Source organism: Aethalodelphis obliquidens, unplaced genomic scaffold (assembly GCF_003676395.1).
Source record: "Aethalodelphis obliquidens isolate GAN/ISIS:26980383/991018 unplaced genomic scaffold, ASM367639v1 scaffold23, whole genome shotgun sequence".
Classification (NCBI taxonomy): domain Eukaryota; kingdom Metazoa; phylum Chordata; class Mammalia; order Artiodactyla; family Delphinidae; genus Aethalodelphis; species Aethalodelphis obliquidens.
Window position 1 is genome coordinate 8,174,155 of NW_020837967.1, and position 23,737 is coordinate 8,197,891.

The 23,737-nt window shown below is 38.4% G+C and overlaps 2 protein-coding genes across 5 annotated transcripts in view; one reads left to right on the forward strand and one right to left on the reverse strand.

Moving 5' to 3' along the window:
- The window catches only part of YME1L1 (YME1 like 1 ATPase), a 31,439-nt gene extending 27,548 nt beyond the window's left edge, over positions 1 to 3,891 (reverse strand). The window contains exon 1 of the mRNA XM_027121664.1: positions 3,352 to 3,891. Coding sequence (XP_026977465.1) covers positions 3,352 to 3,384 — 33 coding nt within the window. The 5' untranslated portion in view covers positions 3,385 to 3,891. The remainder of the gene's footprint in view (positions 1 to 3,351) is intronic.
- Positions 3,892 to 4,021: 130 nt separating this feature from the next.
- Positions 4,022 to 23,737, forward strand: part of MASTL (microtubule associated serine/threonine kinase like) — a 36,366-nt gene continuing 16,650 nt past the window's right edge. For 3 of the 4 annotated variants that reach the window (XM_027121661.1, XM_027121659.1, XM_027121660.1), the window contains exons 1-6: positions 4,022 to 4,693; positions 7,900 to 8,037; positions 13,129 to 13,268; positions 13,942 to 14,030; positions 20,347 to 20,456; positions 20,648 to 20,798. In XM_027121661.1, coding sequence (XP_026977462.1) covers positions 4,508 to 4,693; positions 7,900 to 8,037; positions 13,129 to 13,268; positions 13,942 to 14,030; positions 20,347 to 20,456; positions 20,648 to 20,798 — 814 coding nt within the window. In that variant the 5' untranslated portion in view covers positions 4,022 to 4,507. The remainder of the gene's footprint in view (positions 4,694 to 7,899; positions 8,038 to 13,128; positions 13,269 to 13,941; positions 14,031 to 20,346; positions 20,457 to 20,647; positions 20,799 to 23,737) is intronic. The other variant, XM_027121662.1, reaches the window with a different exon arrangement.

Sequence of the window (23,737 nt, forward strand, 5' to 3'; positions counted from 1 at the left end):
CTCTCCCTTCAGTTCCTAACTCACAAGTCATCTTTTCATTCATCTCCCTGGACAACCTATGTAAGATTTCAGCAACCCTCCCCTAAAAAATATTCCTTATTGCCTTCCTCTGCTCTATTTTTCCTTCTTGACATTTTCATTATCTAACACACTTCATATACTTACTTATTTACCTATATATTGTTTACTAGAAACCCCAGTTTAAGTCACCTCATTAGCGTAAATCCAGGTGTGATCCAAAGAGGGGCTTTAAGAGTAAAGACACGCCCATCACAGGAAATTTCAAGGGTTTTAGGAGCTCTGTGCCAAGAATTGGGAACAAAGACCAAATAGTTTTTATTTATTATACCACATTCTCCCACTGGAGCATAAGTTTCATGTGGCAAGGGTTTTTTTCCTCTATTTTATTATTTTTCTCTGTTTTATTTATAAATTATTTAATATAAACTGTTTTTACGTTATACTTAATATAACTTAACACTTTATATTTTATTTTGCTCTACCTTACTTCCTCTATTTCATTCAATACTGTATCCCAGTGCAATAATGCACACAGTAGATGCTAAATAAATACCTGTTGAGTAAATGATTAAATTAAATGGGCTCTTATTATATGCCACATTTTGAACTATGTACTTTACTTATATTATCTCATTTAATCCTCCTAACAACTATAAACATTAGTTACTATTACATTTCTATCACACTTTCTCAGCAAGAAAGTACTATAGGAAGAAGGATTCTAACACAGATAATCTGACTCCAGATTTCACTTAAAGACTTTTCATCCCATGGTTACTGATACAGAAATAAATTCATAACATTGTTTTTTAAATGAAAAAAAGGAGCCATAAACCTTTATGTAACATTTTTTTAAAAAGTATGCATACACATATTTGTGCAGAGTTGAAAGGATGAAAGAACTTATTCTAAAATGTGATCTATTAGGGTGATGAAATTATAGGTGATCTTCCTTATTTATATTTTTCTTTTCAGGATTTTTGGCAATTAGCGTGTATTATTTTTAGAGTCAGAAAGAAACGATAAGCTCTTTTAAAACTATTACAAGAATCAGGGAATTCCCTGGCGGTACAGCAGTTAGGACTCCACGCTTTCACTGCCGAGGGCCTGGGTTCAATGTCACAAGCTGCACAGCGTGACCAAAAAACAAGAACAACAAACAAACAAAAAACTGTAGGAATCAAATTATTTTAAGATACATATTTTCTGTCTATACATTTTTTGTTTTTGTTTTTTTGGCCTCCCCGTGCGGCTTCTGGGAATTTAGTTCCCCAAGCAGGGATTGAACCTGAGCCCTCAGCGAGTGTGTGAAGTCCTAACCACTGGACCGCCAGGGAATTCCCTGTCTATAACCTTGAAAAGTTTTATTTTAATTAGTTGTACCTCTTCTCATTCAATAAAGAATTAAACTGCTAAAAGATGGTTTGATCTCTCCTCAATGAAAAGGTTGAACTTCTGTGTCATATTAATGGTCGTACGTGAGTCCAGTTAGGACTGCCTATAGTACAGAAAATTCCTTCACTACCTCTACCGACATTGCATACCACTAACTCCATTCAGCTAATGACAAATTTTCCTAAAATCGGGTCTTCTTGACATCAATTTCTTGCAGTTCAGTTTCAAAAGGTTTAATGTTGTATTCAGCAAGCCAAGTCAAATTCTTTTTCAAACGATTGGTAGGACTCCTCCAGACACCGGTCATCTTGGTAAATAACACCTACTTGCATCCAGCTAATCAAACCCAGAAACACCTCTTTCCATCATCCCTCATGAAATTCTATTCTTTTTTTCTTTCTTTCTTTTTTGGCCGGACCGCGCGGCTTCTGGGATCTTAGTTTCCCGACCAGGGAGTCCTAACCACTGGACCACCAGGGAATTCCCTCTGTTCTTTTTTCAAAATAAATCTCATCCCCTTCTTTCCATAACCACTGTCACCACTTAGCGGTGCATTATCCCTCTCTGGATTAGTGCAATAACATCCTAAACTGAAAACATTTCCACTCTGTCCTTCAACATTCTCCACACAGCAAGAAGCCAGAGTAATCTATTACTCTGTAATAGATTGTAATGTAAATCTGATCATTTTACTCCTTAACATGCTTAAAAGCATTCAATGGTTTCCAACAAACTTAAAATGAAGCCCAAAGTCCCTTCTTGTAACACCCTGTATGATCTGCATCATGTCTTCTCCCCAACCTCCTTTCCGTCACTGGCCCTTTAATCACCACGCTCTAGCCACACTGGCCTTATTCCTGTTCCTCCAATCAACTTGGCTTGTCACTATCTCAGAACCTCCAGATGTTCTGTCTACCTGTTCATATCTATTCACTCTTCACCTGGCTAACTCCTACTCATTTTTTACTTCATATCATCAAGATTCCACATTTGCTTTGTTCACCTAGCACATCACTGATGCCCAATAAATAACTAACCACTTTATTTTTTATTACCCCACCAGTATTAGCAAAATTCAAAACAAAACAAAAGGGAGTGGAGGTTACACAGAGGAACATAATTATATGCTTTAACCAAGAAACTAAAGAACGTCAAAAATTATTTTTAAAACGGAATGTTTTCAAAAACTGTTTATTTGCAAAACTGTGAAGAACTCTCAAAAAAAAAATCTAAATGTCACCATCAAAAAAGATTTTTAAATGAACTAAGAACAAAACATTATCACCGGTGATTATTCCTGAAAGAAGAATTAAAAATAAAAACGCTTGGAATCTTTTTTCTCTGCCCTTTTGCTTCAAAAATGAAAAGATGGGGAGGAGGCTGAATCAAAATTTTAAGTGCAAGCAGTCAATAACTTAAATATATCAATATATATTTATTACTTACTTTTGGTCAAAAAAAGAGGGAAAGCATTCATAGAAGATTATTCAAATTTTTATAGCATGTTTGGGTTAAATTCCATTTAAAAGAAAGAGTAGAGAATCGGGGCTGTGAAGACGAAAGTCTTTGAAGAGGCGGAAGGATGGAAAAGAAACATCACTTGCTCCCTTTACATCTACGGCAGACGTTTCCCCTGCCCCCTCCCCACCCCCACCCCAGAAGGTCTAACACTGAACAATGCCTGATGGATTCTGTAGCAAAAATTCCACGCAATCAAATCAATAAGGCATGGTCCCCATCACGCTCCTATTTTGCTTCTGCTTCATCGTCAGCCCTTTACTCTCAGCGTCGCCACGATCCCTTCTCAACCCCAGGACTCCAACTGGATTAAACGCTTCCCTCCTACGATCCCGTAAGAGAAACCACTTCCAAGAAACGCAAACGGCAAACGCGGGCAGGGCGGGGGGAGAAAAATGGACTGGATGCCGTACCCACCTGGGGCTGAACGGTGTTCGACAGGGAAAACATCTTCTCCAGGCCGTCAGCGACCTCACCCGCCTGCCGAAACTGTCCCTCTTGTCCACGGCCCGGCGGGGAGGCGCTGAGCCCTTTTTTTCCCCTTCTTTTCTCTCTCCTCTCGCCCTCACTCTTCCTAGAAACGGAAAATGGCCTCCCCTCCCTACAGCTGCTGCAAAGACAGACAATCTGCCCCGGAAGGCAAGGCGCTAACGCAACAGTACTTCCGGGGCAGGTGAGGCCACCACTCAGGGGCGTGCGTCAACGCTCCGCCTTTTCGGGGACAGCTGACGACCCCCAAGGTAGTTCACGTTCACGTTGAGTAATGCAGGCGCCGGAACCCCAAAGCTCATTGGCTGTAGTTTTCTTTTTAAAGGGGAAAGACACGGACCCTGTTAAAATCTTTCTCCAGCTTTGTTATCAAGACTTACAATATATTCTCCTGTTCTGACTGGGCCTTGAGCTATGATAACCTCTTTTGCTACAATTAAGTGCTCTTTATCTTCCCCACAATAAAAAGCTCTTCCTATTTCAGATAGGCAAATTACATCCTGTTAAAATGTCAAATTACAGGACCAGTCACGCGCATCCTGCTCATCCAGTTTCTCCACATTCTGTGATTTCACTGGCCATTGTTTCACGGACCAGACCGAACTGGTTTACGTTTCTCCCGCGGGTGGGAGGCCGTAAAGGAGTTTAAAAAACAAAACAAAAAAAAGTGGGATGAGGGCCGGGTCCCACCAGCCTCGTTTGGAGGTCGGGAGAAAACTCTTCAAATCCCTCGATTCAGAGTCAAGACCCCGTAATCCCTTTCCCCGTCTGCCAAGAACTATTTGTGCCACCCCCTGTCACTACAAACGAGGTTCGTGAGCCGCGGTCACCCTGGAAGAGTCTGTGGTTGGTTCAAGAATTTCCCAGCTGCCCCGCCTTCACGTTCATTGCCTTCTGCGTCGACACAGAGCAGGTGACAGGGGCGGGGCCGCACTGGATTGGGCGTGGCGTGCGCAGCGACGGGGTGACATCACGGCCGAAGAGCGGCGTGGGCGGAGCCTCGCTTTGAAACCAGTTGGCGGGAGTTGCGACTCCGGAAGGGCTCTTGGTCGCTGACAGAGACTTGCATCCGGGCTGGCCTGCTATGGAGTCCACCGTCGGCGGCGAGATGGAGGGTGGAGGAGGCACGCCGACAGGGGAGTTCGTGAATAGGATCCCGGTGCCACGACCTCCCTCCATTGAAGAGTTCACCATAGTGAAGCCCATTAGCCGCGGCGCCTTCGGGAAGGTGTATCTGGGGCAGAAAGGCAACAGGTTGTACGCGGTGAAGGTAAGAGTCAAGGAATAAAGAAAGCGAAAGAGGCCGGCCCTTGCGTCCTCCTTCCCGCCCCCTGAACTGGGCAGGCCCCAGGGCCGCTGGAACGACTAGACGGGTGCCTGGCTCGCTGAAACCTCCGGAGCCCTGTGGGATAACTTCTCACTTGGGGTGACAGCGCGGGCAAGTCGGTGCCACCTCTGCCCCACCCTTCTCTTCGCACCGCGAACGCTTAGGAGACGCCAGAACTTCTGAATCATTTTTACTAATTTGGGCTTTACCAGGATTAGGGTTGAAACTTTAAATTTGAAACAGTTATTTCCATATTATATTTTAGTTCTATCAGTTTGACAGATTCATTTTTTTATTGAGATGTAATTGACATTTACTAGTTTCAGGTGTACAACATAATGATTCAGTATTTGTCTATGGCGAAGTGATCTCCACAATGTCTAGTTAACAACCATCATGACACAGCTACAAATTTTTTTTCTTGTGATGAGAACTTTTAAGATCTCTCTCAGCAGCTTTCAAATATACAATGTAGGATTAACTGTAGTCAGCATGCTGTGATGTAGATTAACTTCTGACCTATATGACAAAAAGATCTCATTAAACCCCACTTTTCTCTTCATTGTATAAATCTAGAATGTGCTTATATTTAAAGACGGAGCTGAAATATGTCCCAAATCACTCCTTTATCCTTGCAGTAGTATATATCATTCCAAAGCATTCAAGAGCTTTCAGTATATTTGAAGCTGTTCTGGCCACTCTTGATTCTTATCCACTCCCATAGTTTCAGATTACTCACATCTCAGCACTGAGTGATGGTGATAAAGGAAAGAATCCAGCAGTCTGATGCAGTTTCAACTTCCTGTCGGACATTGCTGTGTGACTATCTAGCAGGCACCTTGGAATTGTGCTTGCCTAACTTCGAACAATCCTCTCCACCTAACTGCCTCCTGTGTTCCTTCTCTCCATGTAATAATACCACCATCTCTGTCATTTCAAGCTAGAAACTTCAGGCATTTTAACTTTTCTCTACTTCATCTGTATATTCTCTCTCTCAACTAGGCCTGTCAATTCTGTCTCATATTCATTCGTATTACCCCTTCCATTCCATTCCCAAGTCTGCCCAAGTACAGGACTTCATTTTTTCCATTTCTTTTTTCTTTCTTTCCCTTTCTTTCTTTCTTTCTTTCTCTTTCTAAAAGTACAATTCAGTTTTTAGTAAATTAAATATAGAATAACCATGACCACATTCCAATTTTAGAACATTCCCATCACCCTGAAAAGACCTCTCTTGCTCATCTGCAATGTCTCTCCCACTTAACACCCCTAGCCCTAGGTAATCATCAGTCTACTTTCTATCACTATAGGTTTGCCTTTTCTGGACATTGCCTATAAATGGAATCATGAAATATATGGTCTTTTGCATCTGGCTTTTTTCACTTGACATGATGTTTTTAAGGTTCATCAGGCCTTCATTACTATACCTAGTCTATTGGAACAGGCCCCTAACTGGAATCACTATTTTATTCCTTTGGCTGTGCCATGCAAGCTAAAGTCCAAACTGCTTAGAAAAGCAGTCATGCTCCAAGTTCTGGCTCTAAGTTTCCACTGTATCTTCTACATATTCTATGTTCTAGCCACTCCAGACAATTGGCTAGTCCTTGAATGCTGTGTATTGTCTTGCTTCCAAATTTATGTTTATTCTGTTTCCTCCTTAAGTGCCTTCCTTCCACCCTTCTCTGCTCTTCTCCACCTATGTTATTTATGTATTAAGGTTCATCTTAGCCCCCCTTCAAACCTCTCCTGACCTTTCAGACCCACCCTATTGAAATTAATTCTCTCTCGCTTCATATGTTCCCAAGATTTTTTGCGTTTCCTTCTATTATACTAACCAGTCACTATTAGCTGTTGAAATGAAAACACCAATACACTTTTTGATAAGTATTTGTGAATATCTGCTTTCTGTGTAGAGTCTGTGTACAGTGGTAACAAAACAAACATGCCCTCATAGAGCTTGCAATCTAGTGGAATGTTAGGTGAGATCATGTTTCAGACTGGCTTTGTCAGTTTCCCTTGTTTTGTTAGGGAAAGGCTCTAAGGCTGGAATTTACAGCGTATTAATGATTTTATTACATGTTCTATTGAATCTTTGGAAGAAATATGCCTTTTTTTGACTTGTGATCTTCCTGAGAATTGATCTCAATGTTACTAACTATTCAGTTTAGTGCTCCAGTTTTTTTTTTTTAATTTATTTATTTTTGGCTGCGTTGGGTCTTCGTTGCTATGCGCGGGCTTTTCTCTAGTTGTGGCGAGCGGGGGCTACTCTGTTGCGGTGCGCGGGCTTCTCACTGCGGTGGCTTCTCTTTGTTGCGGAGCACAGGCTCTGCGTGCATGGGCTTCTGTAGTTGTGGCTCACGGGCTCAGTAGTTGAGGCTTGCAGGCTCTGGCGTACAGGCTCAGTAGTTGTGGCGCACGGGCTTAGTTGCTCCGCGGCATGTGGGATCTTTCCGGACTGGGAATCGAACCTGTGTCCCCTGCATTGGCAGGCAGATTCTTATCCACTGTGCCACCAGGGAAGCCCTAGTGCTCCAATTTTAATGTAGATTATAGTTTTGCTTCCTTACCAGTTACCTTGAGATTTAAAAAGAGTAGTTAGTTATTTTCTATAACACAGCACCTGAGACTATTAAGTTTCAGTAAACTCTAACCGTTTTTAAGAAATTTTTTTCCCAGGCAAACAAACATACATTCTTTCTCTTTCTGTTTCTATTTCCATCCATCAAAGAACCAGAAACTTAAAAAGTGAATTAGCTACTATTTCTCTATGCCTACATTCCTGATTATCTGGGGACGTATTAGGAACATTACTATATTTTGGCTTAGTTGTAAGAAGAACAGAACAGAATTTTTTTTCTACCAATAGGTAGGGTAGTCAGGGAGCATTTGCTTACATCTTTTTCCTTATCAAAAGGGATGTGATACTTTTGCCACTTGATACCAAGATAAGCAGTTTTTGTTAAAGAAAGTTTTGTTTTGTTTTCACCATATTAGCTGTTTTTCTAGCAGAGTTTCCCACTGGCAATGTGAGGTCCAAACAACATCTGTGTTTTCTCTCTCTGATTGTTTTCATGATGGCAACTAGGAAACCTGAGAATACTTTGTCATAAAAAATAAAATGGATGTGTCTATTGTCATGTTACGTACTACAGGTTGTCAAAAAAGCAGACATGATCAACAAAAATATGACTCATCAAGTACAAGCTGAGAGGGATGCCCTGGCCCTAAGCAAAAGTCCTTTCATTGTGCATTTGTACTATTCACTGCAGTCAGCAAACAATGTCTACTTGGTGAGTAAATAACTTGACATTTTCTCTTCATTCAGGAATCACTGAACCCAGTGACTTAAGAATTACAGTCTCTGGGTTCAGAGTACCTGGGTTTGAATTCCAGATCTTGCACTTACAAGCTTTATGACCTTGGCCAAGTTACCTTACCTGTTCTGTTAGTTAGGGTTCTCAGGGAAAAAGAACAATAGAGTGTGTGTGTGTGTGTGTTTGTCTGTCTGCCTGTGTCTGTGTGTGTGTGCGCGTGTGTGTGTGTGTGTGTGTGTGTGTGTGTGTGTGTAGGGAGAGAGGGGGATTTATTTTAGGGAATTGCCCTACATGGTTATGGTGCAAGCAAGTCCAAAACCTGCAGGGTAGGCCAGCAAGCTGTAGACTCCAGGAAGAGTTGATGTTGCAGCTCAAGCTCAAAGGCAATGAAGAGGTAGAGTTCCTTCCTCTTTGGAGGAGAAAGAGATGACACCTCAATTTTTTTTCTCTTCAACTGATTGGATAAGGCCCTCCCACATGATGGAGGGTAATCAGCTTTTACTCAAAGTCTAATGGTTTAGATGTTAATCTTATCTAAAAAATACCTTCACAGCAACATTTAGATCAGTGTTTGACCAAATATCTGGGTACCATGGCTTAGCCAAGCTGACACATAAAATGAACTATCACACCTCAGTTTCCCATTTGCAAATGGACATAATAATAGTACCTACCTCAGAGGTTGTTATGAAATTTCAATAGGTTGATATAAACTATGTAGAACAGTGTGTGGCACAGAGTGCTACAAATATTTGCTAAGTAAAGGATGCATAATAGAAATACTACATAAAGCTTGGGGTATGATAAGGAAAGATTTAGGGAAGTGGTGGATTTGGGGTGTATGGACTTAGAGAGTTGCTTGCTTTTCATTTAACATGGCAGCTTACACTCTGTTAATTCTAATGAGGAATTTGGGTGGGGGTAGGAAGAGGTGAGGATGGTAGGTGTTTTGACTTCAAGTTCTAGAGGTTCTTCTGACTTCAGAGACAGTGTGTGGATTAAATGTTTGGTAACTCCAATAGCTTCCGTTTAGTGTAAACAAACAGAATAATTGACTTTACATCTTTTAAGCCAATAGTTGGCAAACTGGCCCATGGACCAAAGAGCACGGGCTCTAGGCACGCGGGCTCAGTAGTTGTGGCGCACTGGGTTAGTTGCTCTGCGGCATGTGGGATCTTCCTGGACTAGGGATCGAACCCATCTCCCCTGCAATGGCAGGCGGATTCTTAACCACTGTGCCACCAGGGAAGTCCCTACTATAATATTTTTGAATTATTATTCCTGAAATCAGATAGATGGCCATATCTTGTCTACTAACTTCATCACTGGTTTAGATCCTTGATACTCAAAGTGTGTCCACAGACAAGCAGTATCAGCATTGTCTGAGAGCTTATTACAAATGCAGAATCTCAAGCTGCACTCCAAATCTGCTGAATCAGAATGAGATTTCGTTTGTTTGTTTGTTTTTTATTTTTTGGCCGTGCTGTGTGGCATGTGGGATCTTAGTTCCCCGACCAGGGATCGAACCCGCACCCCCTGCAATGGAAGTGTGAGTCTTAACCACTGGACTGCCAGGGAATTCCCCAGACTGTGCATTTTAACAAGATCCCCAGGCATGTTAAAGTTTGAGAAGCACTGGCTTAGACAAAAGATTTCCTAGAAATCAAAGCTACCTTTGAGACAAAAAAGATAAAGTATGACTAAACTTAGCCACAATAACGACAAATAATTGATTACTACTTTCCAGGTACTATGCTAGTACAAGGAACATAAAGATGGAAATGTTTATTACAGAAATGTTCAAACATATACAAAAATTGAAAGATTACTATAATGAACTCCCATATATCATCATCCAAGTCCACCAGTTGGCAACACTTCACCAAATTTGTTTAATCCATTCCAACTCCTCCACCAACCTTTCATGTAATGGTCTTGGCATCCTGTGATTCAATGCCTCGATTCTTTTTTTTTTTAAACATCTTTATTGGAGTATAATTGCTTTACAATGGTGTGTTAGTTTCTGCTTTATAACAAAGTGAATCAGCTATACATATATATATACATATATATATATATATATATATATATATATATATATATATATATATATGTATGCGTCTCCCTCCCCCCCTCCCTATCCCACCCCTCTAGGTGGTCACAAAGCACTGAGCTGATCTCCCTGTGCTATGTGGCTGCTTCTCATTAGCTATCTATTTTACATTTGGTAGTATATATGAGTCCATGCCACTCTCTCACTTCATCCCAGCTTACCTTAATGCCTGGATTCTTTATTAAGGTTTTCAAAATGATGATTTTAAAAAATTCTATTATTCCTTCAGCTTTTATTAGCTGGAATTCATCTATAAAGAACTTTCCCTTATTATCTATTTCATTGCTCTGAAATACAGCTTGTCTAAGGAAGGCAGAATAAATGCTTGATTCTTTCCCTTTCATCACCAGTTTTCAGACGTGCAACCTCTAAATAAGTGTGTTTTTTAAAGTATCTTTATGAATTCATGGAATGTTGTAGTTTTGATGTGTTTTAATCCATTGCAGTCATTTTTTTCTGTGTTTAAATTGTCCCATCTTTAGTGAGTGGGAGTCCCTTCAGTTCATCTCTTTGTCTTTTTACACTATCCTAGTATTCTGATAGCTTTCTTGCTTTCTGGCATGACAAGATAGTTAAGGCTCATTTTGCAAATGTCCTGAACTAGATCTAGGCAAGGAGGTCTAGCTCCTTTTTGGGAAATAGTGTCTAGAGGCTGTGATCTAGGAGGTAGTGATTAGAAAAGTTCATTGCCACTAGGTTGTCATTCCTTTTAGGCATTCTCAGTGGACAGATTAGGAAACACACATTTTTATAGAAAAATATATCATGAGTTCATGCTGATATTTCCAGGTCAAAGGAAAATTACAGAATTTTTACTTAACATTTTTGAAAAATATATAAAATATAAAAATATTTTGAAAAATATTTGTATTCTTTCACCCTGAAAATCTGGGTTCCTAACTTTATCTATATATCTATATCTATATATATACGCATATAGTATTTTCAACATAGCGGTACCAGTATTGTTTTCCTAACACTAAAACAACTGGATTCAATTTAGGATTTCTCTGCAATTCTTTTTGCCCTTATGATGTATGTACTATCAAGATTCTGTTCTCTGAAGTCACTTGAAATAATTCTGTGTGGTTATGAAACTTGAGACAGTGCAAAGTTCATTTATTCCCCTTTTGTATCAGAGATTTCTACTCGAGAAGGGAATCCATAAAAGTACTAGAAGAAAACTGATGTGATTATTTTAATAGAATGGTGCACATCTTACTAAGTGAAAAATAAAGCCTACTTTGACACAAAATACCATATACATGGTCAGGAAGAAAGGGTAAATACCCCAGTAGAAAAATAGGCAAAGAATACAAGTGATTCAGAGAAGAAATATGAAAGACTAAAAGCAGTGTAAAGATGCTAAATCTCCCTAAAAGTAAATAAACATTTAAACAAGTTCATTTTTTCTTCCTTAGATTGACAAAAAGTATTGATAATCATTGTTGATGAGGGTGTGAGAAAACAAGCATTCTCATGAGCTCAAATACAGTTATCTGTTTGCTTATTTCCCTGCTACTAAATTATAATCGTTAAGTGCATCAGTTACATTTTATTCATGCTATATTCCCCATGCTAGCACAGTTTTTGTGCTTAGTAATGTTTTAATGATTCATACTATCAACAAATATTAACTAACCTCTGTGTACCAGGGAAGTGATTGCCTTAAAGAGGAAAGAAATGACTTATATTATCAAGTCCTTAGTAGGCAATATTTTATAGCTTGAAACTATAGAAAATTTTGAGAATAATGACTAGTACATGTAGAAGGATTAATAGAGCTTTGCAGCCTCATAGCAGTAATGAATTCAGGCAAGAATCATGTATAGTCATATGATGCTAAAATCATTGCTTGAAAGTTTGTTGGGGAAAGAGGGTATTTACATAGTTTCAAAGTATCTTCCCCAGATTGCCTATTAATTACAAAGAGGGAGAAAATACTTCTTCAGTGAAGAAACCTGGAAGCCACCACCTTAACTAAGTCATCAAAGTTAACATTACCAGGAATGGAACACACTAATATTTAGCAGTCTCATCTGGTGGAAGTCACTAAGAAGTACTCAACATCGATTTTGTAGTATTCCTGCCCAAAATTCATAACCTGAATTGAATCATAAGGAAATAATCAGATGTCATGAAAGACCGTCCCATGCCCCATCCAGCACCCTGCCAAAAAAGGCAAAAAGTTATTCCAGATTAAAGGAGATGAAAGAGATATGACAACTAAATCTCATGCATGGTCCTGGCCTGGGCATGAGAGACGAGGAGAGAGACCATCAGGAACAATATTGAGGTAATCAGAGAAATTTGAATACAGACTATACAACAGGTAATAGCATTATTTTAGAATTAAATTCCGTGCATTTTATTATGCTGTAGTTACATAAGAATGACCTTGTTGGGAGATACATGATGACCTCTTCAATTTTATTCTTGAGTTAGCCAAAATTTTAAAGTTATAGATTAATACCAGTTACTAATGTCACCATATTTTTTTAAATTAAACTGCTTAATCTGAACAAAAATACATGCCTGTAAGGTATTTATGTTAATGATGTTAATAATTGTGTTATGTTTATTATGTAACATAATCATGTTAATGATTAGCATAAATATTCATTTTTATATTCATATATGTGGAGAGGAAGAAAGCAAATGTGGCAAAGTGCTAACGATGGGCGAATGTAGATGGAGAGAATATGAGAAGTCATCCTGCTCTTCTCAAACCTTTTCTATATGTCTGAATTTTTGTTCAGACTGAACAGTTTAATTTAAATTTTAAAAAGTATATGGCAGTATGAGTAAACCTGGTATTGATGTGTACTGAGTGACACCAAGAAAATGTGTCTTATAGGACCATGCTAAAAATGCATAACCGTAATGCTCAAGTAAGATATTTTTAAAGTAGTCATATTGGTTTTATTTTGCAATATTTATATTCCTTTTGACAGGTAATGGAGTATCTCATAGGTGGAGATGTCAAGTCTCTCCTACACATATATGGTTATTTTGATGAAGAGATGGCTGTGAAATATATTTCTGAAGTGGCATTGGCTCTAGACTATCTTCATAGACATGGAATCATCCACAGGTAAAGACTGACTTTTCTCCAAACTATTACTTAAAGCACAAGTAATCAAATTATGTATTAAATATTTTAGTCTTAAATATTTGCGTAACCCCACATATCTGGGTTATCTAAAGTTTAGTAGTAACTTGTGTGGATTTAGGAATTATATCAACTCTTCTTTCATCTCCCTGTGTGTTTTGAATATGTTGCTTTGTCTTCGGGTATCCCATTTTGTGGAGAATATTGAATCTTTTTTCCAATCCTTTGGCTGTACGTCATATAAAAGTGCTATATGTTATAATGCCAGCTGATTTACAGTGTTTTGCTCTTTGCAAAGAAAGGTTAAGTGGCTCTTTTCGATTAAGGCTTAATCTCACCCTCCTTGAAAGAGGTAAATACGATTTTGACCTGGCTTGAGGTTTATTTTACCTAATGAAGTTTATTTATTTTAATAGAATATATAATGAATAATGCCAAAGATAATCTAGCATTAAATAGTTAACTTTCTTGTAGATTCAGATATACAAAATATAGTTTGCTTTTGAGAGTTGTTTTCTGCACTTTCAAAGCCACCAATGAGAGAAAATAAGTCGGGTTTGATTGTTCTGTAACTTTCTGTTTTTTTTCGCTGGTAATTCTAAAATCAACACTAGCTCTTTTTTAGTTATCTGCTATTTGTTTTTTATATGTGCAGGGATTTGAAACCAGACAATATGCTTATTTCTAATGAAGGTCACATTAAACTAACAGATTTTGGCCTTTCCAGAGTTACTTTGAATAGAGGTAAGAAACACAGCAAGTAAGTACCTTTTAAAAAATCCAACACATTTTAGACACTACATTTCATTAACTTATACTGTTTTCTTTGTTAGTTTATAATGAATAAAATTTGATGATTATTTTTTTCTGCAATAGGCTAAAAACGTATACTGGTATTTTCATTCAATTAAAAATGAAAACGGATTAACTAATCTTATATCCTCAAAGGTCGTTGAAGATCTTTGGATCTTCAAAGAGGAACTGACAGTTTCTGTTCTTCCAAATTTTTATCCCTACTGAAACTGGCGCTGACCAATTAGACATCAGTAAAATGACTAAAATAACTACAACATGATAGACAACTAATACCTAAAGAAATTATTCAAATATACATGACCACCACCTTGATAAACAAGGGGCAGAGAAAATAAACACAGAATTCACAAATACATATATATGGGAGTATGTTAATTTCACTACTCATAGCACTAGAAATGCTAATTTAAAAAAGTAATAAATGAATCATTTTACACTATTAAGATAGCCAAAAGCAAAAACGGAGAGCTGAAGATCCAGTGTTAATGAGACTGCAGAAAGCACAGGAAGTTTTCCTAGGGACATTGCAAATAAGCATAGTTCTTTCCAAAGGAAATGGAGCAGTATGATTTAAGAAACAAAGGTTTTAATTCTTTTCGACCTAGTGACTTGTGTCTTAGAATTTATTCTAAGGAAATGGTTCAAAAGAATAATATATATGAGGCTTCCCTGGTGGCGCAGTGGTTGAGAGTCCGCCTGCCGATGCAGGGGACACGGGTTGGTGCCCCGGTCCGGGAGGATCCCACGTGCTGTGGAGCGGCTGGGCCCGTGAGCCATGGCCGCTGAGCCTGCGCGTCCGGAGCCTGTGCTCCACAACGGGAGAGGCCACAACGGTGAGAGGCCCGCGTACCGCAAAAAAAAATAATAATAATAAAATAAAATAAAAATTAAAAAAACAAAAGAATAATATATATGAATAAAGTTGTTTGTAGCCGCATTGTTTCTAACAGGGAGAAACTAGAAACTACTTAAGTTTATTACAGAAACATGGAGAACTTCCTGACTTGGTAGCTTGTTGTATTATCTACTAAAATGGCAGAGGATGGAAATAGATGAGCAGTAGAACCAAATATTGGGTTATAAATTATTCACCGTGGGATTATAAATATTTGAAAGTAAATAGAGAACTACAATTCTTTATTTGCAAGTACAAATTTTGAAGCATTTTGAAGACCTAAAGATTTTTCATATGTTTGGTAAAATGTGACCTGAGTAGATGTGGACCATTTATAGTTTTTATTAATCCTATCTCACGTGACTACCCATACTTTTCATAGCAGTAATAATAAGTACAGATTGTAGACGAAGTGCACTAGGGATGTTCCATACTATACAGTATATTAATCACTTATTTTTCTCAAATCTAAACATTTACTGTTGTGGCCTCTCCCGTTGCGGAGCACAGGCTCCGGATGCGCAGGCTCAGCGGCCATGGCTCACGGGCCTAGCCGCTCCATGGCATGTGGGATCTTCCCGGACCGGGGCACGAACCCGTGTCCCCTGCATCAGCAGGCGGACTCTCAACCACTGCACCACCAGGGAAGCCCTAAACATTTTTTAATAAGGCAAATCTAACTCCTCAGTTTCAGAAAAGATATTGGGAAAAATTACAAATGAGAAAAATTTTGTATTTTTTTTTCCTTTTTTCTTTTTCTTTTTTTTTTTTTTTTTGTTTGCACTGTGCGCCATGAAGGATTGTAGCTCCCCTACCAGGGATCAAACCCGTGCCCCCTGCATTGGGAGCTCAGAGTCTTAACCACTGGATCGCCAGGGAAGTCCCAGAAAAATTTTGTATTAGGGTGATATTGCTGATGAATTTAAATTATTTTTATATTATAATATTAATACTTTTTATTTTTATTTTTTCATATCTCATGGTTTAGCTTAAAGATGGCTCCCAAACATTGTGAATTTAGGTTAATATAAATAATTCTATGAAAAACATCTTGGAGCATACAGGTTTTTCTGATTTGGTTTCTTTCTTTTCCGTTTTTTTTTTTGGATTGTGATTTAAAAAAACTCATAAGGTAAAATTTACCATCTTAACCATTTTTAAGTGTGTACTTTAGTAATATTGACTCTAGTCACATTGTTGTGCAACAGATCTCTACAACTTTTTCATCTTGTAAAACTGAAACTCAATACTCCATTTTCCCCTCCCTGCAGCCCTGGCAGCCACAGTTCTACTTTCTGTATGAGTTTGATTACTTTAGATACCTCATATAAGTTGAATCATACAGTATTTGTCTTTTTGTGACTGACGTATTTCACTTAGCATAGTGTCCTCAAGTTCATCCATATTGTAGCATGTGACAGGATTTCTTTCTTTCTTAAGGCCAAATTTTATACACACACACACACACACACACACACACACACACACACACAGATATACATATGCGTGCCGTGTTTTCTTTATCCATTCACCTGTCGATAGGTATTTGGGTTGCTTCTACCTCTTCGCTATTGAGAATGATGCTGCAGTGAACATGAGTATGTAAATAAGTCTTGAACACCCTGCTTTCAATTCTTTTGGGTGTATACCCAGCAGTGGAATTGCTGGGTCATATAGATCAAATTCTATTTTTAATTTTTTTTTTTTTTGCCATATGCAGGCCTCTCACTGTTGTGGCCTCTCCTGTTGTGGAGCGCAGGCTCCGGACACGCAGGCTCAGCGGCCATGGCTCACGGGCCCAGCCACTCCGTGGCATGTGGGATCTTCCCGGACCAGGGCACGAACCCATGTCCCCTGTATCGGCAGGCGGCCTCTCAACCACTGCGCCACCAGGGAAGCCCTATTTTTAATTTTTTGAGGAACCTCCACTGTGTTTTTCATAGTGGCTGCACAGTTTTACATTTTACAATTTACCAGCAATGCACAAGCGTTCCAATTTCTCCACATTCTTTCCAACACTTCTTATTTTCTGTTTTTTGATAGTGGTCATCCTAATGCATGTAAGGTAATATTTCATTGTAGTTTTGATTTGCATTTTTCTATTGATTACTAATGTTGAGCATCTTTTCATAAGCATGTTGGCCATTTGTATATCTTCTTTAGAGAAGTGTCTATCCAAGACTTTTGTTCACAATTTAATTAGATTACTTGGGGTTTTTTGTTATTGAGTTGCAGTTGTTTCTATATTCTGTATATGAACCCATTATCAGATCAATAATTTACAGATATTTTCTCCCAATCTGTAGGTGGTCTTTTCAGTCTGTTGATTGTTTCCTTTGATGTGCAGAAGTTTTGAAGTTTGATATAGTCCCATTTGTTATTTTTGCCTTTTTCCTGTGCTTTTAAAGTCATAACCAAGAAATCATTGCCATAATATTTTTTAACTTGTTTAATTTGTAAAATATTTTTAAAGAAGTTTATTTTCATTTTTATTGTTTCATCAAAATGAGGTATAAATGAAATTCATTAAGTTCAAACTTTCAGCCTACCTTTTAAAGTCTTACACCACATACAAAGCATTACACTTCTCTTACTACTTTGGATAGCTAAAGAAAATAGTACAATATTACGTGTGAGTGCTGAATGTTCTATTTTACAGTGTTACACATTGAAACCTGATAGAAATCTGCATCATTTTCTATCTTGCCCTATACTTACATAGTTAGCTCACATGAGGGGCCCACAATTTATATTAATTACTTAAATAGATTCTGTTTTTGAAATTTATTTTATATTCTTAATATTTTGATTCCTTTCTTAGCGTTTTTTACAACCTCCTTTTCTTTCTTTTTTTTAATAATAAATTTATTTATTTATTTATTTTTGGCTGCATTGGATCTTCATTGCTCCATGCAGGCTTTCTCTAGTTGCAGGGAGCAAGGGATACTCTTTGTTGCAATGCGCAGGCTTCTCATGTGGTGGCTTCTCGTTGCAGAACACGGGCTCTAGGTGCTCAGACTTCAGTAGTTGTGGCACACGAGCTCAGTAGTTGTGGTTCGCAGGCTCTAGAGCACAGGCTCAGTAGTTGTGGTGCATGGGCTTAATTGCTCTGTGGCATATGGGATCTTCCCAGACCAGGGCTCGAGCCCATGTCCCCTGCATTGGCAAGTGGATTCTTTTTTTTTTTTTTTAACATCTTTATTGGAGTATAATTGTTTTACAATGTTGTGTTAGTTTCTGCTGTATAACAAAGTGAATCAGCTATATGTATACATATATCCCCATATCCCCTACCTCTTGAGTCTCCCTTCCACCCTCCCTATCCAACCCCTCTAGGTGGTCACAAAGCACTGAGCTGCTCTCCCTGTGCTATGCAGCTGCTTCCCACTAGCTATCTATTTTACATTTGGTAGTGTATATATACCTATGCTACTCTCTCACTTTGTCCCAGCTTACCCCTCCCCCTCTGCATGTCCTCAAGCCCATTCTCTATGTCTGCATCTTTATTCCTGTCCTGCCCCTAGGTTCATCAGAACCATTTTTTTCTTTTTTTTTTTAGATTCCATATATATGTGTTAGCATATGGTATTTGTTTTTCTCTTTCTGACCTACTGCACTCTGTATGACAGACTCTAGACCCATCTACCTCACTACAAATAACTCAATTTCCTTTCTTTTTATGGCTGAGTAATATTCCATTGTATATATGTGCCACATCTTCTTTATCCATTCATCTTTTGATGGACACTTAGGTTGCTTCCATGTCCTGGCTATTGTAAATAGTGCTGCAGTGAACATTGTGGTACATGACTCTTTTTGAATTATGGTTTTCTCAGGGTATATGCCCAGTAGTGGGATTGCTGGGTCATATGGTAGTTCTATTTTTAGTTTTTTAAGGAACCTCCATACTGTTCTCCATAGTGGCTGTATCAATTCACATTCCCACCAACAGTGCAAGAGGGTTCCCTTTTCTTCACACCCTCTCCAGCATTTATTGTTTGTAGATATTTTGATGATGGCCATTCTGACCAGTGTGAGGTGATCCCTCATTGTAGTTTTGATTTGCATTTCTCTAATGATTAGTGATGTTGAGCATCTTTTCATGTGTTTGTAGGCAATCTGTCTCTCTTCTTTGGAGAAATGTCTATTTAGGTCCTCTGCCCATTTTTGGATTGAGTTGTTTGTTTTTTTGATATTGAGCTGCATGAGCTGCTTGTATATTTTGGAGAGTAATCCTTTGTCAGTTGCTTCGTTTGCAAATATTTTCTCTCATTCTGAGGGTTGTCTTTTCATCTTGTTTATGGTTTCCTTTGCTGTGCAAAAGCTTTTAAGTTTTATTAGGTCCCATTTGTTTATTTTTGTCTTTATTTGCATCTCTGTAGGAGGTGGGTCAAAAAGGATCTTGCTGTGATTTATGTCATAGAGTGTTCTGCCTATGTTTTCCTCTAAGAGTTTTAGAGTGTCTGGCCTTACATTTAGTTCTTTAGTCCATTTTGAGTTTATTTTTGTGTATGGTGTTAGGGAGTGTTCTAATTTCATTTTTTTACATGTAGCTGTCCAGTTTTCCCAGTACCACTTATTGAAGAGGCTGTCTTTTCTCCATTGTTTGGTCTTGCCTCCTTTATCAAAGATAAGGTGACCATATGTGTGTGGGTTTATCTCTGAGCTTTCTATCCTGTACCATTGATCTATATTTCTGTTTTTGTGCCAGTACCATACTGTCTTGATTGCTGTAGCTTTGTAGTATAGTCTGAATTCAGGGAGCCTGATTCCTCCAGTTCCATTTTTCTTTCTCAAGATTGCTTTGGCTATTCAGGGTCTTTTGTTTTTCCATACAAATTGTGAAATTTTTTGTTCCAGTTCTGTGAAAAATGGGTGGGCAGATTCTTAACCACTGTGCCACAAGGAAGGTCCCTTCAACCTCCTTTCTAATACTTTATTACCAAGAATTATTTTTTTGCCAGTTAGATATCACTCTTTTGTTAATTGATTAATTTATTTTTACCTTTTGACCCCCTTCATCCATTTCTCCCACCCCCTACCCCCACTTCTGGCAACCACCAATCAGTTCTCTGTATCCCTGAGCTTGGTTTTTTGTTTTGTTTTGTTTTTTATATTCTGTATATAGAGGGAACGTATGGTGTTTGTATTTCTCTGTCTGCTTAGTCATACATATTTACTGTATGGCGTGATGGCTTTCCTAGCTCTATTTGTCTTGCACAAGCCAACTTTACAGATAATGTTAATAATGTGGAAAGTGAGGCAAAGTTCAGAGCAAATAAGTATTGACTTAGTCAATGACAGTTGAAGTTTTTGAAGAATATCATATACTTTTCTTTCCATACATAGATATCAATATGATGGATATTCTTACAACACCATCTATGGCCAAACCTAGGCAAGATTATTATTCAAGAACCCCCGGACAAGTATTATCTCTCATCAGCTCTTTGGGATTTGTAAGTACTTGATAAGAAAAAACTCATATAATATGCCCTTTCATGATCGCCATTTAAATGAATTAAAATATCAAGCATGTTGAATTACTTCAACATTTTATCTACTTAGGTGTATAACAGTCAATGCATTTAGGTGGTGTTTTTGTGAAGGTAAATCATAGCATTTGTTTTTCTCTTTCTCTTTTTAATAGCACACACCAGTTGCAGAAAAAAGTCAAGACTCTGCAAATATTCTTTCAACCCATGTATCTGAAACATCACAGCTTTCTCAAGGACTAACTTGTCCTATGTCTATAGATCAAAAGGACATTACTCCTTATTCTAGCAAACTACTAAAATCATGTGAGTATAAAAGAAAAGGTAGTTTATTCTATTAAATGTGTCTTTTGAGGAACAAAGTATTTTGGAATATTCAAATATTCAGACGCTCTGTGGCATTTCTCTATTTTATCATGTAAATGCCATTTCTGACAGGGGTTGTTGCAGATCTTTAAATCAACAGAATAAAATGTCAAGTTAATTCTTCAATTAGCTATAACATTGTAATGATCATTGGGTGAATATTACTATACTGAGTCTATGGAAGTCTTATATGGAGAAGATGTAGTACTTGTACTATTCTGTTCCTTTATAAAATTATTTCCAAAAGATTCTGAAATAAAATAGTTGAAGTAAAGGTATGGTTTTTAATTATTACACAATAAAAGACAAAAGTCAAGTAGTAAAGGAGGCAAGTGGGACATTTGTATAGCACTTAACCTTACCCTCTATAACTTATCAACAGTGGACAGTTTAGTTGTCTGCATGCATGTTCATCATCTTGGGAATGTGAATAATGATGCTTTGAAGGGTAATTAGTGTTGTTTTTTCCATAGATTTTACCTTGTTTATAATTTGGTCCTCAAATCTGTACATATCTTGGATGAATGGGTAGATAGATAGAAAGAATTGCCTCCTTTTTACAAATGAGAATATTAAAAACTTTCAGTTACATACTAGTAAGTGGGTCAATTAATTCCTGACTGCAAATATAGTTTTCTGTCCACTGACCCTTTCCTCTTGTTTCTTCAAACACTTCTGTGAACATCAAAATAGCTGAAATATATATATAACTTTGATAAACAGAAAACTGTTAGGGAGTTCCCTGGTGGTCCTGGTTAGGACTTGGCACTTTCACTGCTGTGGCCCGGGCTCAATCCCTGGTCAGGGAATTAAGATCCTGCAAGCCGTGTGGTGTGGCTGGGAAAAAAAAAACAAACAGAAAACTGTTAAAATATAGGATATGCAGATGTGATTTACAGCCTTGTTCTTAAGGGAAATGATTGCATCTCCCTCAGCCATTTTTTAATCTGATCAGAATGTGGTAGGCACTGTGCTGGTCACATGAGTGAATATGAAGATGAATACGAGAGGTCCTTGCCTCCGGAGAACCTGTAATTTTGTGGTGATTGTAGGTATAAAAGGATAATAATAACAGTCCTATAAAATAAATGCCATAGGAAGAATACTGTGATCCAACACAAAAAGTGATCATTGCTAACTGGAAAAACCAAGAATGGTTCTAAATAAAGATATAGGAACAACCAAGCAGGACCTAAAAATAGAAATAGGATCTTAATAGCTCCAAGTATATTGGAAAAGGGCATTTCAGATAGAGGCATGAGCAAAGGCATGGACACATGGAAGTATCTTCTATCTTTAGACAACAGGACAACATGTGAGAATGGGAAGCACATGCAAAGAAAAAGGAAGTTTAGCAGGTAGATGGGGAAGGTACATGGAGAAGGATCAGTGTTGTTACAGAGAGCCTGAAATGTAAGCTGTAGAAAAAGGGAAGCCACCAAAAGTTTCAAAGCAGGGAATGGTCTGATCGTATCGGTGATCCAGAAGGAGCTCAGTAGCAAATATACAGTGTGCAGACGCATTAGATCAGATACAAGTTCCCATGTTGCTGGGGAAAAGCAGCTGAGCAGTTTACTCAGCTGTCAAGGTCAGTGTCCAGTGAGTCTCAGGAATCCCATTGAGAGGATTTATGTGCCAAAGAGAAAGTTGTTTTAGACGGACTTTCGAATCTCCTTCCAGTTTCAAAATTCTAAGGTTTATTAGATCAAAAAAACTATAGTAAACTAAGAATTTACTTGGGATTAAAGTCATGTTCACCCTTTTCAGGAAAGAGAAAACAAGATATACATATCAAATCTTTATATGCATGTATTGTGATCTTTAGTAAAAGCATGATTATCTATTGTGTCTCATTTTAAGTTCAGGAGCAACAATTTTTATTTTTTTAAATTTATTATTTTTTTTGGCTGCATCAGGTCTTCATTGCTGCGCGCGGTCTTTCTCTAGTTGCGGCGAGTGGGGGCTACTCTTCGTTGTGGTGCGCGGGCTTCTCATTGTGGTGGTTTCTCTTGCTGCAGAGCACAGGCTCTAGGCGTGTGGGCTTCAGTAGTTGCGGCACGTGGGCTCAGTAGTTGTGCACAGGCTTAGTTGCTCTGCGGCATGTGGGATCTTCCCAGACCAGGGCTCGAACCCGTGTCCCCTGCATTGGCAGGCAGATTCTTAACCACTGTGCCACCAGGGAAGTCCCAGAGCAACAATTTTTAGCATCATTATTTGTATATAAGATACAGGAACTTGTATCATTTAGATGGTGCTGCTTTCTTGCACTGGCTCACTCCTAGACAAATCACTATTATTTGTTTTACCCAGTAGTGTAAAAAAGTCTCTATGGATGTATATAATTCCACACTTGTAAGCATGTAAACCTCAACATTAAAATAAAGCCACAGTTTTAATTAAATACAAATTGAATCGAGTAAACGTAGTCCCATTCCAGCCTCCTAGCACACCTGGATATAGCACATCAATAATGGTCCTTCTGGGCTTCCCTGGTGGCGCAGTGGTTGAGAGTCCGCCTGCTGATGCAGGAGACATGGGTTTGTGCCCCGGTCCGGGAAGATCCCACATGCCGCGGAGCGGCTGGGCCCGTGAGCCATGGCCGCTGAGCCTGAGCGTCCAGAGCCTGTGCTCTACAACGGGAGAGGCCACAGCAGGGAGAGGCCTGCGTACTGCAAAAAAAAAAATAAATAAATAAATAAATAAAATAATGGTCCTTCATCAAGAAAAGTTTCAAGTTGGATAATGGTTATTCAAAATGGATTTCCTCCTAATTATGTTCGCTCCCTTGTCCTGATTTCTACTTTATGAATATTGAGAGTTTTGCTTTGTTTTTTAACTTTCAGAACAGTACTTGTATGCCAAAACCACCCAAAGCCATC